This window comes from Esox lucius, chromosome 12, assembly GCF_011004845.1.
Source record: "Esox lucius isolate fEsoLuc1 chromosome 12, fEsoLuc1.pri, whole genome shotgun sequence".
In the NCBI taxonomy this organism is placed as follows: domain Eukaryota; kingdom Metazoa; phylum Chordata; class Actinopteri; order Esociformes; family Esocidae; genus Esox; species Esox lucius.
In genome coordinates this window covers 15,425,235-15,441,239 of record NC_047580.1, presented here as the reverse complement: position 1 = coordinate 15,441,239, position 16,005 = coordinate 15,425,235, and the positions used below count along the sequence as shown (strand labels likewise).

Below are 16,005 nucleotides of genomic sequence, written 5' to 3'. Positions count from 1 at the left end.
GCGTGCCTGCTTGCTGGTCCAGAGCTGATGGAGACACGGACAGCACGGCCTTTCTCCTTTTCCTTCAACACAAGTGACTACCGCATCCTGCACATGGACCAGGACCAGGGTCGTCTCTACGTTGGGAGCCGGGAGTACTTGGTGGCACTGGACATGCACAACATCAACAAGGAGCCCCTCATAGTAAAAGCACACACTATGTTAATGATTCATATATCGACTGTACATAGTGCTGGGAAATTCCAAGGAAAGCACCGTAGTCTAGCTAAAGGATTATGGCTGCAGTGAGCCAATGAGCTAGCACATTTTTTTCTTCCCCCTTTCCAAACAATACCACACAGTGGTTAGCTAAGCTTATATATCTGTGCATTTTAAACGGTTAAGCAGTCTGTGTGGTCGATCTGAAAATACTTTTTACAGATGGTGTCCTACCATTGTTATAAACACGTTTGCCAGATTTTATTAAAATCTGAATACCTATGCCTTATACCTTATTTTTTGGTGGCTACAGCTAGTAGCATCTATACCAGTAGATCTTTTGAAGTGTAAGGCTGGCTGCAAGCATATGCCACTTTATTGAATGTTATCCAATGTTGGCATCTCTCTTCATTTGTCAATCAAATTGCTTTAGCATCGATGAAATGAATATCAGGGCCAGAGTGGTAAGTTCCCATTGCAGACAAGTTGCAGAAGAGCAGGTGCAATTTTGTCAGCCAACTTCAAGCTGAACGTTTTTGAGAGGGCTTACCTACTGCTTTGCTATTAGATTGTAGCTCATCTTACTCCAGCAATTGGATGTTCCTATGTTGTGTCCAACTTAGTGAGAAAGTCTGCCTGTTCGTGGTTATTTGATAGGATTGACCATGTCCCTGTATGTTTTGATTAATATTTTAATATTGACAATAAAATGTATGATTGAAATCATATTTCAAACTGTTCAGTGTTGTACACATTCTCTCCAGTAGAGGGGAACTTTACAAAACACAATGGAAAGTTCTTACAGTCTATGTAATTGTTTCCAGAAAATATAATAATTTATTGGCTATTATAAGCTTACTAGAATATGTGTCAACATTGAACATAATTCAATGTTGATGTTTTTTAATTCTTTGTTCAGATTCACTGGCCAGCTACCACCCAGAGGAAAGGAGAGTGTAGAATGACTGGAAAGGGTGGGCAGGTGAGTACTTTAAATCCTGACCATTAGCTTTTTAAAGAAATGCTTCACAATTACTGTTTTAGAGTTATATTTCAATCATTTAGCACACACTTTTATGCAGTGCAACTTATGTTAGTGTATTAATCTTAAGATAGCTTTGTGACTGAAACAATAGCTCATCTCTTCTGGTATTGTTCATTAGTGCCTGGATTCTGAGTCAGGTGCAGGAATGGCTACTTAGATATATTATTCTGGACAGTTTGCTTGGGAAACCACACAATTCAGTAGTCTAAAGTAAACCTTACTCAGTGATGTAGCTTTCTGCAAAGTATGTGCTAGGAAAAATAAGACTTCTGTCCTAGCTAAAAGGGGAAGTTAGTTCCACTTTTGGTAGGACAGAGAATATCTTGGACTGCGCTGATCAAAAGCTGCCCTCCCATTGGAATGGCCAAGAGATCAGAGTTGGCAGAGCAAAGAGCTTGTGTATGTAGGGTTTGAGCGGTGCCTAAAGGTAGGGAGTGGCACTTCCCCTTGCTGCTCCATAGAAAAGCGCCATGTTTTTGTAGTGGATCCAAACCTTAACTGAAAGCCAGTGGCGTGTAGCGAGGAGCGTGGTGACATGAGACCATTGGAAGGGAAGGAAGGATCCCTACCAACAAAGATTTACACTAGTTAGGGTTGAGGAGAATGCACTGTATCTATATGTACAGTATGTGAAGTGTGTTGATGTTAACTCGGCTCCCGTTCCCTGCTAATCAGGGGGAGTGTGCAAACTTTGTGCGTCTGATTGAACCGTGGAATCGGACACACCTGTACACCTGTGGCACCGGGGCCTACAAGCCTATGTGTACCTTCATCAACAGAGGATGGAGAGCAGAGGTATGGACACACCAACACACACACACACACACCCAGACAGGCACACACAAGAATACTTCCATCATCAACAGAGGATGGAGAGCAGAGGTATGGACACACCAACACACACACACCCAGACAGGCACACACAAGACTACTTCCATCCATGTAGTGACTTCTCTGTGCAGGAGTACGTGTTCAGGCTGGTCCCCGGCTATGCAGACTCGGGGAAAGGGAAATGCCCCTATGACCCTCGGCAGGAGAACGCTGCGGCCCTTATTGGTGAGTCCTTCTAGAATCCGTTGTAACAGTTACAGTCCTCTCTTAGGGCGCATAGCCGTGCTCATAATCCTTCTTCCGATCTTGTTTCCTCTTTGCTAGGTGGCAATCTGTATGCAGGGGTCCACGTTGACTTCATGGGTACGGACCCAGCCATCTTCAGAACCCTTGGTGACAGACCTGCCGTCAGGACAGAGCAGTATGATTCCCGCTGGCTGAATGGTGAGTTTGTCCTCACCAGCCCATGACTTAAGTCCTCCATATCTGTTCCCCATTTCCCCAATGCTGTCTTAAATAATCTTGACTCATCTCTTCGCCTCCAACTCCAGAGCCAGTGTTTGTGAAAATCCAGAAGATTCCTGACAGCTCAGAGAAAAACGACGATAAGCTCTACTTCTTTTTCCGGGAGAAGAGCCTGGATGCGACTGGGGGGGGCAGCCCGAGTGTTCTGGCAAGGGTGGGCAGAGTCTGCCTGGTGAGACCCTGAAATATCCTTCCTCATCCCGCAAACACAGACACAGGGGGTTTCATTGGTTTAGATGGTGGAGTTGGTTTGAACATGGCCCTTGCAACAGTAGTTGTTGGGAAGTAATGCATTGACTGATGTTTCCTTTAAGGTTTTTTATGCTACGAAAGTTTTAAAGAATACTGATGCTGCTAGAGAACATTATAACAAAATTATAAACACAAATCTTTTGTTTTTGCCCCCATTTATCATGAGCTAAACTCAAAGATCTAAGACTTTATGTACACAAAAGGCCTATTTCTCAAATATTGTTCACAAATCTGTCTAAATCTGTGTTAGTGAGCACTTCTCCTTTGCCAAGATTATCCATCCACCTCACAGGTGTGGCATATCAAGATGCTGATAAGACAGCATGATTATTGCACAGATGTGCCTTATGCTGGTCACAATAAAAGGCCACTCTAAAATGTGCAGTTTCACTGTATTGGGTGGGGTCTGGGGGGGTCCGAAAACCAGTCAGTATCTGGTGTGACCACCATTCACGCAGTACAACACATCTCCTTCGCATAGAGTTGATCAGGTTGTTGATTGAGACCTGTGGAATCTTGGTCCACTCCTCTTCAATGGCTGTGCGAAGTTGCTGAACATGGGCAGGACCTGGAACACGCTGTCGTATACGCCGATCCAGAGCATCCCAAACATACTCAATGGGTGACATGTCCGGTGAGTATGCTGGCCATGCAAGAACTGGGATGATTTCAGCTTCCAGGAATTGTTTTCAGATCCTTGCAACATGGGGCCATGCATTATCATGCTGCAACATGAGGTGATGATCGTGGATGAATGGCACAACAATGGGCCTCAGGATCTCGTCACGGTATCTCTGTGAATTAAAAATGCCATCAATAAAATGCACCTGTGTTTGTTGTTCATAACACACACCTGCCCATACCATAACCCCACCACCACCATGGGCCACTCGATCCACAAAGTTGACATCAGCAAACCGCTCACCCACACTATGCTGTCTGCCGTCTTCAGGGAAAACTGGTATTCATCCGTGAAGAGAACACCTCTCCAAAGTGCCAGATGCCATCGAATGTGAGCATTTGCCCACTCAAGTCGGTTACGACGACTAACTGCAGTCAGGTCAAGACCCCGATGAGGATAACGAGCATGCAGATGAGCTTCCCTGAGACGATTTCTGACAGTTTGTGCACCGCTTGTTGCAGGTGAAGATGCTGGATGTGGAGGTCCTGGCCTGGTGGGGTTACATGAGGTCTGCGGTTGTGAGGCCGGTTGGATGTACTGCCAAATTCTCTGAAACGCCTTTGGAGACGGCTTATGGTAGAGAACATTCAATTCACGGGCAACAGCTCTGGTGGACATTCCTGCAGTCAGCATGCCAATTGCAAGGTGGATGGATTATCTCAGCAAAGGAGAAGTGCTTACTAACACAGCTTTAGACAGATTTGTGAACAATATTTGAGAGAAATAGGCCTTTTGTGTACATAGAGAAAGTCTTAGATCTTTGAGTTCAGCTCATGATAAATGGGGGCAAAAACAAATGTGTTGCATTTAGAATTTTGTTCAGTGAATGTTACATGTATGTAAACACTCACTGACCACTTCATTAGGAACACTCATCAAGTAGGACCCCTTTTGCCTCCATCTGCTTTAAGATTTGTACCGTAAACCTGCAAAAACTTTTGAGCTGCTACGTTCTGATTTACTCTGCTCACTCTCACATCTCCCATTTGAAGTCCACAAACCACTCCCAGCTAGTGTTTTGGTACATGCTAGTTCAAACTTTTGGTTTGAATATGTCACAGTATATTTCTACATTGGCAGCCCACTGCCAAAGTGGAAATATCTCTCTCATAATCAATCAATCACATTTATTATCTAAAGCTCTTTTTACATCAGCAGTTGTCACAAAGTTTTTATTCAGATAGCCAGCACAGAAGCAATACTAAGCTTAGTGGCTAGGAAAAGGGTCTCAGAAAGTTCAGGACATAAAAAAAACCTAAGAAGGAGCCAGGCTCTGAGGGGTGGCAGTCCTTTTGTGGCTGTGCTGGAACGTGAGGGCAGTGGGCAGCCAAAGTGGAAGTCAAAATGTTGACCAGCAAACATGTTTCCAAAATGCTCTTTGTTTCCCTTCCCCAGAATGATGATGGGGGTCAGAGGTCACTTGTTAACAAGTGGACAACCTTCCTGAAGGCTCGGTTGGTGTGCTCAGTGATAGGGACTGATGGCGTGGAGACCTATTTTGACGAGCTGAGTGAGACAGCCCTTTATTGCTACTTTATTGAATTACAGCATTGGAGCAGATCAATGCGACTTTACTCAGTGTTCACACTTGAATTGAATTGGAGACAGAATTGTTTTCCCATTTGTTTCTAGAATAGCTACTGTTTACACCTTGTGTCAATTTGTTTCTTTTTAGAGGATGTCTTCATTCAAGCGACACAAGATGAGCGCAATCCTGTCGTGTATGCCGTATTTTCCACTGCAGGGTAGTAAATCCTTTAAATCATAAAATATTCCTTCCCAATCATGAATTTCGATGTCTTTTATCAGTTCAGGGTTCAAACATCCTGCCCACCGAATAGTTTTCAATGAATCTGTTCCAACACCTTACCCCCCATCTCCGCTTAGGTCTGTGTTTAAGGGCTCCGCCGTGTGTATGTACCACATGTCTGACATCCGGAAGGTCTTCAATGGCCCATTCTCACACAAGCACGGACACAATTACCAGTGGACCCCCTACACTGGAAAGATTCCTTACCCTCGCCCTGGGACAGTATGTAACCTCCAGAAAATACTGCATATCCATGTAAAGAAAACAAGACAAGATTAGAATGCCCAAAAAATAAAACCTTTAAAAGTCTACAGAAGCCTAATAATAGGAAACACTGTGCAATTCAAAACCAGAGCTCTCTATCCACTTCGTCTACAGTGTCCTGGAGGAACGTTCACCCCGAGTCTCCGTTCCACAAAGGAGTTTTCGGATGAAGCGGTGAACTTTGTGAGGGCACACCCCCTCATGTACCACCCTGTCTATCCCATAAATAAGCGCCCGCTTGTAGTCCGAACGGGGGTGGACTACCGCTTCACCTCCATTGTGCTAGACCTGGTGGATGCTGTGGACGGGAGGTATGAGGTGCTTTTCCTGGGCACAGGTATGTCACGATACCTATGGTCTGTCTCATTTTTAGGGGGAAAATCTGGGGCCGCACAATGAGTCTGGATCAGTTTGTGTCTCTGAATAGGAGTGCTGATTTAAGGTTTATGATTCACGAGTTTTACATTTTAGATGAATCAGAACACACAGACAGCAGGGTGTCTGATTCTACTCTCATCAGTATTTCTAATCTGAGATGCTTCATACATAGAGCTCCTGGATACATAAGGCTCAAATCGCTTGTACAGCTGTAAATGGATAAAACATGCACTGATCATTGAAATCCTAATTTCATTATCAAATCATTGTGAAAAGCTTCCTTCCAGCTCTTTCTTTTTCTTGGTTATTTAGGCACTAGTGTTATTTACACAATGAACAGTTCTGCCTTCTTCTTGTAGACCGGGGGACAGTCCAAAAGGTGATAGTACTTCCTAAAGACACCAGCACAACAGAAGAGCTCACGTTAGAGGAAGTGGAGGTTTTCAGGGTAAAGATAATCATTTTACTATTTCATGTAAATCACTGGTATGAATGAATAAATGGGGTTTTCATATTTCATATTAAACATTTCTAGAGTAATTCATATTTAAATACAGTAAAAACAGTCAGATTTTCATTCTATACGATCAAATGCCTGGTTCTGATTTTGCAGAAGTTGGGGTATGTTATAATAAACAGTCCTTTCACATTGAAAAAGGAGTATTTGTATTTGTTTTATAAAACCTGTCCAATCGGTGTTGATTAAAGAGGGTAAGGCAATCTAAAGATGTAGTTCAAGGATTTAGGCAAATATTTTATAATCCGCCTCCATAAGTGAGATAGCTCTGTAGGAGGCACACTCGGGAGTCTATTTAACTGTCTTCAGAATGATATTTGGCTGGGAATCCATCTGGTGCCACCAGAGCCTTGCCATTTTTTAAGAAGTTATGGATTCTAAGATTTCTAAAGTGGTAAATGACTTGTCTTTATTGATTCGACTAGATTAGGTATTGGTAGGCTTCACAGAAATGTGTATGACAAAAGAGGGTCTCCAGGGGCTTCGGTGTGATATGTATCACAGTAAAACCTTTTAAACTGGTTATTGATGACATGTCGATGTCAGATCCTGTGTTATGTCCTCCTGACCTCTCCAGTGTGTGCTCTTTGTATTTGCAGACACCAGTTCCTGTTAAGACTCTGAAGATATCATCAAAAAGGGTATACTTGATCAATGACAACTCGTTTATCTTTACCGTTGTTGTTGTTGTTTTTGTGTTGCTGATGTTGTCGTTGCTGTTGTTGGAATGCCTCTGATAGTTCATCCTCTCCCCTTCTGACCCACAGCAACAACTGTATGTGTCATCAGAGAGGGGGCTTACCCAGGTGTCCCTGCACAGGTGTGGCATCTATGGAAAGGCCTGCTCAGACTGCTGTCTAGCCAGAGACCCATACTGTGCCTGGGATGGGGAGACCTGTGTGGCCTTTAGCCCTTCTACCAAAAGGTCAGGCGCCTTGGCACCAATGACAGAATTCCATAATATGTACATAATTAGTTGAGCTATTTAACAGAATAATAATTTTTTCAAAATAACTTAAGTTGAAGTTCTTATAATGTGTATAGCCTAATGTACTGCTCCCATTCCTGTTCACAGGCGGAGCAGAAGACAAGATATAAAGCACGGAGACCCCTTGCGTCAATGCAGAGGATTTAATGCAAAAGGTGTATGATTACAGCCAAATCAATACCCAGTATCGTCCTTAAATATATTTCAAATGTAAACTTGCTACAATCAACCATATGTATCTTTTAGCAGACAATGTATTGGGCACACCTGTGCAAGGCAAGCGATGACAGGGAAGCACTATATTGATCATGTTTTATTTTTCAGGCTTGATTGTTCTCCCCAGTTTCTCTTGTGACCACATTTTCAAATCAAATGACCCCTTCTGTATGAAGCCTTTCAATTTGCCCCTTTATAGGCAAACCTTTACAAATGATGATTGATTTGATTCTCTCCAGTTGAGAAGCGTCTCAGTGAGACTGTGCAGTTTGGGGTGGAAGGGAGCAGCACGTTCCTAGAGTGCCAACCTAGATCTCCACAAGCAACAGTCAAATGGCTCTACCAGAAACCAGATGGCAGAAGGAAAGTGGTAAGACAAGGCCTAACAGAACATGTAGTCCAAGCAGCTTTTGTGTGACGGCTGTGGATAATGTCACATGCCCCTTTTTTCCTGTGCTGATGGTCCTTTATCTCACTCTGTCAGCTGAGCCGAGACAGAGAGGTGCTGAAGACAGGTCAAGGCATCCTGCTCAAACTCTTAATCCACGATGACGCTGGACTGTACCACTGCTTGGCCACTGAAAACAACTTTAAACACACAGTGGCCCGTGTGGCCCTCCACATCCTGGACCGGGAGATCGTAGAGGCCCTCACCTCCCCGGACGGACTCCCGGAGGACCAGAACCCCTATCGTCACCACCAACTGCACCCTCATCACCACCCTCCGCCTCCACCTCCCCCGCCTCAGGCCTTGCCGTCGCAGTTCTCCTCCCAGCCCGAGATCCGCCTCATCAACCAATACTGTCAGTCCTACTGGCAACAGCTGAAACCTGACATGTCCACCAAACGCACCAGCAGGAGGCATGCCAACGTCCAGCCAGAGGCCTCCTCAGGGACCCCCATCATCTCCTAGACCTCTCCTCTCTCCCTCTCCACTGGTGCCCAGGCCAGGTTCTGGAGGTTCACAGTGGCCACGGTGGTGAAGGACGGACTAACTCATATTGTGATATTGTTGATTTTTTTTTAAATCCAGATTTACTAGTAGACATTTTTGTTTTGTTAAAACATCCTATTTTTTGTCACACAAATGGCCTGGTAAAAATAATCAGATACTTTTATCCAAACTGACTCACCTTCATGTGTACTTACATTGGATGTGTGGATGGTCCCAGAAATTGAACCTACTGGCCTAATTCTGCACCTAATTAGCACCATAATTTACCATATAGTGATTGTAATTTGAACTGCAGAATTAAAATCAGTAGGAGTTGTCAGGCAACAAATGAGCTTCCCTATTCAGTCCAAATTGATTAAAAACTTGTTGGTAACTAGAAACCTAATAGAATCCTTGATCTAATTAGACAAGGTAATCAATTGGACCACTGGTAAGTACTCTTTTTGCATTTTCTGACTCATTGTCAGCAAATCCTGTTTTCTTCCAACATTTGAAAAGATTCTAAAATAACAATGAGGTTATATATTTTAATACATTTGTAAGGTTCTCATAGTTTCTATATTTATGTGTAACAAAAAAGGTGTATGATCAGATAATACTGCCTAATTTGACCAAATATTTTTGTTCGTAGGAAGTAAAATACTTTTCAGTCTACAATTTTTTTGTTGGACTCATTATGCAACTGTTTGTTTTTTTTACGCAGTATTATTAATTTACTTACTGAATACAAAACTATTAGCATCATCAAAAAAGCTATCAACTTTAGAGTCAAAATTGCTTTGACCTTGTGTCTCTTTCAACAGTGTGGTAGGCAAAGACAATATTTTGGACCAAACGCAGTTCATCTCAAGATTATAGAGGAATTAAAAGAGAAAATATAAAGAGAGAATGTTTTGGTTATCAAAAAAGTAGAATATTACCTTTGAAGAAAAAAATACACAGTAAAGGGGTTGCCATTGTTTTGCTTTGAAGTGACAACACATTATACCTCTTCTATGGGAGCTATCTTATTTTAACTTGTTGCCTGACACCTAATATGAAAACTATCCCACATAAACAGGAAAGGATGAAAATTTGACAAGTTGGCCACATTATATTTGTTCTCTAGGAATGAGACAGAATTAGTAAGCTCACTTACACACTTTGTTCTATTAAAGGTGATAGGTAAAGATCATAAAATAATAAAGGTCATTTAGGCTTTTTTGTGTTTTACTACATTTTATTTGGATCTTATTTAATCTTTTTGTTGAAGATGCAATTTTTGGACCGTAGAATGCCAAGAATGACACACACTAATAAAAGAAAAACATCCATAGTGCAGTGGCTGGATGGTTTCATTTCAGGATGAGAAATGAAACGAGTCATACTGGCATGATGTGATTAGACACTGATATATGTGGTGAATAAACATATAAAACATGATGATTCATGTGCAGATAATGAGATGGTCTAGCTAGTTAGCTTGCTATAGCCAGTCAGTGAATTCAGTATGACTGGAGGTTGCCGTTCAGACAACTAGTTGGTCTGCTAAATAGTAAGCTACTGTAGCACAAGTGTAACTTACAGGTGGCTTGACTAGATCCATGTAAACTAACTAACCAAATTCCTTTCAAAGTAATTTTCACAACCACAAATATTCTTACTACTTTAGCACTGTCCTTAAATAGTTCACTGTAAACATTGATGTTGCACTGTCCTATGCAAGACTTACGGGCATTGCCAATATGCCGTGACAAGGATTTGAACCCCTGACCGCAATAATGCAGCAAGGCAGTGACTCAGACCACTGCATCATTTGGGAGCCCCTGGATGGAATAGAGTTCGGATGGTTTGCTCAACATTACACATTTTAGCAAGCTTTTTTTTAGCATGTTTTAGATCAGAGATGTATGAAATTGAGTACTTCAAATAGAACTTTGATCTTTTCCAGTTGTGGCCTTTTCATATTGACTTTAAACAGCATAATTCCAATGCATTCCAAAGGAGCACGTTGACCAGTTTGCATGACTATCAAAGTGTTATAGCAAGGATACAAAATCTACTCTGACCAAAATATGAATGCAGATCACTTTATGATCTATTTAGCTGTAGTAACATATAAAAATAAACTACAGAGAAGCCTTTACCTGTCACCTTTAATTATATTGCCAAGAGCAAATTTTTGCCTGATTCAAACGCTGTGGTCATCTTTACATCTTTTTTCATGTACTTTTGTTGGAGACCACAGTGCATATGATATAAATAATGTAAATTACTTTTAGATCTTAAAGATCTATGTTTATTAATTCACATTGTTTTTCTTTTCACACCATGTAAAATATTTATTTTGAGACTGTACATATTCCTGTAAGTTCTGCACTTTGGTGGTGGTATGAGGACTGGACTGGGAAGAGGATATTATTATTATCATGTTTTGTTGATTGACTGGACCAGTATTCACAAGAAAAAGGTTTTCTTAAACTAAAAGTAAAAAGATTCTAATGAATAAACTGGACGGGAACCTATCATACTTTAATATAGCAATGTGCTATAGAACGTGTGCTCATCTTTGAAGCCAAATAATCCTCAGTTTGAATGAGAATGTTTTCTATTTAAAATACATTGAATTATATTCACATTTTTTTGTGGCGTTACATGGTGTTTTTGCCTGGGCTTAGCTATAGAGTTTGAATTCTGAAATATCTACCTCTTTCATTTCTTTAAGTTAATTTGTACAACAACAAATATGTCTCCAAAAGAAAAATCATGAAACTCTATACCATTTTCCTTCTGATTCATGAGTGACATGAGTAAATTACATTATTTTCAAGTTAATAACAAGCAACATACAAACCTATATCACACAGTAAATAATATCCACTTGCTACAAACAACCATTATTGGAGAGATCGCCCAAGGATGAATTGCTACTCTTATCCTTAGCGTGCTTTCAAGACTCTATTTTAAACCATATGACTACCACGAGCCAATTAGCTTGCTTTAATGTTTTTCTCTTGTTCAAGAGTGCCACCTTGCAGAGCATACTGTATGTGCCAAATTCCATGACTAAAGTCAAACCGATTAAGAATTACAAATATATAGCACCACTGTGTGGTCATTCTGAATGTGTTTGCATAATGCTGAGTATTGAAAGTGTTTAGACTATTTGATTTTAGTGCTCTTCTGTACGTGGAAGCATTAGAGACTGCACAATATATATGTTAAATTTATTTCAGTTTACCAACATAATCTGAAACAACATACTGTACACGAGTTGTGACTAACCTGATTTGGCTTTTCATCCAGCCAGTTTTAAGAATCAGATATGCAAAATTAGGGCTGGAGAGAAAACCTACAGGGTAGTAGCTCTCCAGGAACAGGATTGAGCAGTCTTGGTGTACTTGTACATGTTGTTTACCATGAATGCATTCTCCATTGTCATAGGAACATTGCCTTTAAATGAGTCTGTCCAAACCTTTGACTGATACGGTACATGTTCTAGACCATAACAATTTTAATGTTCATTGATCCATGTTGTTTCAGATATTAACCTGAAAAAATTTCGATAAATTGGTATATGCTATACAGTGTCATCCATAGTTGTTAGAACATTTAAGCAATTTTTATTATTTTGTCTCTTTGCTTCAAATGTTTAGATTTGGTATTCGTTACTAGTATGATTTTAAAGTATAGATTCTCAGCTTTTATTTTAAGGTATTTGTATAAATATTGGTTCCATTCTTGTTTAATACATCTTTCAAAGCACCAAATGTTTTGGGACAGATTCATATAATGTCAAAATTAAGCACTTCAGTTTAGTATTTGATTGCATATCCTTTGCGTGTGATAACTGTCTGCTGTCTGTGACCTATTGACCTCACCAGTTGCTGATATCTTCTCTGGTGATGTTCTGTCTGTACTGCATCGATCTACAGTTGTGTGTTTATGCTATACTTCAGGTCATGAAAGGCTTGTTCAATTGCATTTTAGTGTGCAAATTGGGCAGTTATTTTTATTTTATGGTGAGTTTTCTCTGGTCATCCACTGTAGACATTCATTGGCCTGCATGGCTATGTGCAGTTCATGAGCTTACCAGTGTGTTCCTTTTTTTTTTGGCCTATGAATATAACTTATCAAACTCTTATCAAATTCTTCAATCAAAATCTTATCAGCGGAAGAATTGTTCCTGCTTCAAAAGCATTTGTCATGTCAGACTTACAACTTTTTAGTACGTTTTCCATATACCATTAGTCACACCCATGAGTATCAGAAGGAAAACTGTATTTAGCATTTTTGCTTTGCAGTTTTTTGGGAATGTTTGTCGTTGACTACATTTGTATTTTCTCTTTGTACTCGTAGATGTACTTGTGTTAGCATAAACTGATATGGTTGTAATAAATAATATTTTATTATGAAATGTTAAAGCCCTTCAGAAGCACACAAAATGCAAGCATACACGTGCACACGCTTGTGCAAACACACAAAATAACATTTCATAGACATCTGGGGTATTGCATGAATGGATTAGGATTCTCTGAAAATATGTCTGTTTTAACTAGACAAGGGTGTCTGAGATTTCTTTGTTCCCAAGCAAAGCGCAACTGCAGTTAAGCTGTTGCCTCTAGTGCACATATACTGTTTCTGTATAATCCCAAATCTCGCCCCTGACTTTTCAGCAAAAACTCTATTGTGCCAGAACAACCACGCCCTTAACACCAAGGAGCTTTCAAACGAAAACATTCCCAGAACAAAATTAATGTTTTCAAGAATATGGCACAACCAAGACTTTGTTAGAGCAGGCCATCCACTTAAACCGAGTGACCACTGACACTGCCCTGCATTTCCCTGAGAACACCATCCCCATAGTCAAGTATCGGTGGCAGCATCATCTCATGGGGATTGTTTTCACTGGCAGGGAACTTGGCAGAAGTGAGAGCAAGATGGGTCTTGGGCAGGTTCACATTTCAGCAATACATTGATCATAATCACACCAAGGCTGCTCTGAGTATCACATAATGGCTTGGTCAAAGTCTAGTCCTCAATCCAACTAATGTGGCAAGAGTTTCTGTTAATCAGCGGTACCAATCCAGCTTGGGAGAGCTGGAGTCATTTTGCCATATAAAATGGGCAACAATTGTAGGTTCCAGATGTATAAAGCTGGTAGAGACATAACCAAAAAGACTTCTATTTTTAATTTCTGCCAAAAGTGTTTCTACTTTTATTACTTGTATTGACACAAGGGGGGGTAAATAATTATCCAGTAAACACAACAGAAAGTTTTTAGTAAAACTGCATTTTGTTTTACATTAAAGGGGCAATATGTAGGATTTTTACTGTACTAGCATATATACATAATAACCAGTAAACATTTACAGTTAATGTTTTAAATAATATTTAATATATATTCTACTAAATGTATCTTAGTGCCTGAGATATTCCCCATTTAAACCTTCTCGCTGCTCCGTCTATCAGTTTGCATGGATTTGTAATCTCGTTATATTTGCTTTAGACATTTGCAATACTATCCTTCCCATCCTAAACCAACCTGGACTAGATAATACTATTTGGCTCTTGTTCAGTAAGGGAAGACAAGGAAGAGACAAGTCATATTATTGTTTAAACATATTTTGCACCTTCAAAACTTTTGTTTGCAGTGTTAATAAAACAGAGAATCCCAATTGAATCTATTATTTATTCATGACTGTAACTACAAAAAAATGCTAATGTCTTTGTGGAATAAATATTTACACTGTATGTAATTGTAGACATGCTTGAGGTAAAAAAAAAAAAAGGTGCCTTTTGGGTGAAGCTAGTCTGATCAGAGTGGATTAGTATTCCGACCATAGTTGCTAATAACCTTTGTCTTTGCTAATATCTTACTTTTATTAGCCAAATTACAGGGTTTATTTGATTTCTGTGCAGCAGAAGGGCTGGTACGGCTGACTGCCTTCAGAAGGTTACGGAACCTGTTAGCTTTCTTTCTTGGCATCGTTGTTGTGACACTGATCCAGCAGGAGGTGGCGGACTCGGGCCATAATTTACATTTCTAAATAATATTATTGTTTATATTTCATTGTAGTTATTTGTCATTTGAATTTCAGCACTGATCTCATTTTGTCCCCTACTTCCTTTTCCAGCCATAAATAGTCTTGGGACCAAAACCAATTAAGAGGCACACAGTAGAACCAGTAGACGAACCTGCAAAAGCTTGATTGTGACATAAATAGCTTTAAAATATATTGTCTACATCTTGAAGACTTAATTTAGGAATAATTTGGAAAGCTAAATACAGAATGTGGATAATAGGAAGGACATGTCTTTATTGAACATCATTGACAATGGTGCCATTTCAAACAAAATATTTACTAGGAAACAGACCATTATACAAAGTAATTTTAATAACAATGTTAAGACAGTCATCGTCCTTCTTTTAAATAAGCATTCAGCAGCCCAACAAGGGCTCCGAAATGTTCTTGCTCCACATACTCTATTAAGTGTAAATATTTTTACTTAACAGTTATACATAGTATACATTACATACAATATTGCAAGCAGGTAAATAGAAAAATAACTGAGGATTTCCTCATGCCTTTCCTATGTACATGTTGTTGGTATTCAGACTTATGCTGTGTACAGATACTAAAGGGCCATAAGAAGTGGAAGTTTGCCATGCTGATGACCATAATAAAAGGGGTGGCTCCTTGTAGTACAGTAAAACGATTGATGCAGATTTGCACTATATGAAACAGCCGCTACAGGGTTAAAGTGTAGGTGGACCTTAACTTTTAACATAATACCCTCGCTGGTCCCACTCCTGTTTACAAGGACACGATAGCACTGTGGTGGGTGATACCAGGGTTCCTTTTTGTCTCTCTTATGAAAGAAAGGAAGACTTGTCTTCCCTAGCGTAACACCGCTAGCTAGCTTTTTTTTGCTTCCAAAGTCTCCATTTGAAATGTTGATATGCCTTGAGAAAATGGAGATGAAGACAGATGAGATGAAGACATATGTTCAGCTGCTGTTTTGGAAAAAAAACTTCTGAGTAATTTGGTGCCTCTATTTTTGACAGTCGTTATAGCTGGGGACTTCAATGTAACTATTATATACATATAATTTGAAAGGTATTTTCATGACCACTTGAAGTTCAAAATATTTCAGGGTTAAAAGGGTTAAAGCTATTAATCTCAGCAATTCTAAAATGTACCCAAAGTTGTTTTAAACTTAAAATCCCCAAAATGGATCTTACGGATAGCTATTATTAATTAATATTATGTCATATTTTTTATGTATAAGCAAAGATAAGCAATAACTTTTTGTTTGCAGTAATTGGCTGTCATAAGTTACATTTTTCAAGTCTAGGGACAT

General features: G+C 39.9%; 1 protein-coding gene across 4 annotated transcripts in view; it reads left to right on the top strand.

The window, feature by feature from the left end:
• The window catches only part of LOC105013835 (semaphorin-3F), a 50,071-nt gene extending 37,019 nt beyond the window's left edge, over positions 1–13,052 (top strand). For all 4 annotated transcript variants that reach the window (XM_010875642.4, XM_020051366.2, XM_010875643.4 and 1 more), the window contains 16 exons: positions 23–183; positions 1,118–1,180; positions 1,919–2,038; positions 2,206–2,299; positions 2,399–2,518; positions 2,626–2,771; positions 4,929–5,043; positions 5,209–5,278; positions 5,421–5,565; positions 5,722–5,944; positions 6,345–6,433; positions 7,102–7,143; positions 7,270–7,427; positions 7,578–7,645; positions 7,946–8,076; positions 8,191–13,052. In XM_010875642.4, the coding sequence (XP_010873944.2) occupies positions 23–183; positions 1,118–1,180; positions 1,919–2,038; positions 2,206–2,299; positions 2,399–2,518; positions 2,626–2,771; positions 4,929–5,043; positions 5,209–5,278; positions 5,421–5,565; positions 5,722–5,944; positions 6,345–6,433; positions 7,102–7,143; positions 7,270–7,427; positions 7,578–7,645; positions 7,946–8,076; positions 8,191–8,619 (2,174 nt within the window). In that variant the 3' untranslated portion in view covers positions 8,620–13,052. The remainder of the gene's footprint in view (positions 1–22; positions 184–1,117; positions 1,181–1,918; positions 2,039–2,205; positions 2,300–2,398; positions 2,519–2,625; positions 2,772–4,928; positions 5,044–5,208; positions 5,279–5,420; positions 5,566–5,721; positions 5,945–6,344; positions 6,434–7,101; positions 7,144–7,269; positions 7,428–7,577; positions 7,646–7,945; positions 8,077–8,190) is intronic.
• The last annotated feature ends 2,953 nt before the right edge of the window (positions 13,053–16,005 follow it).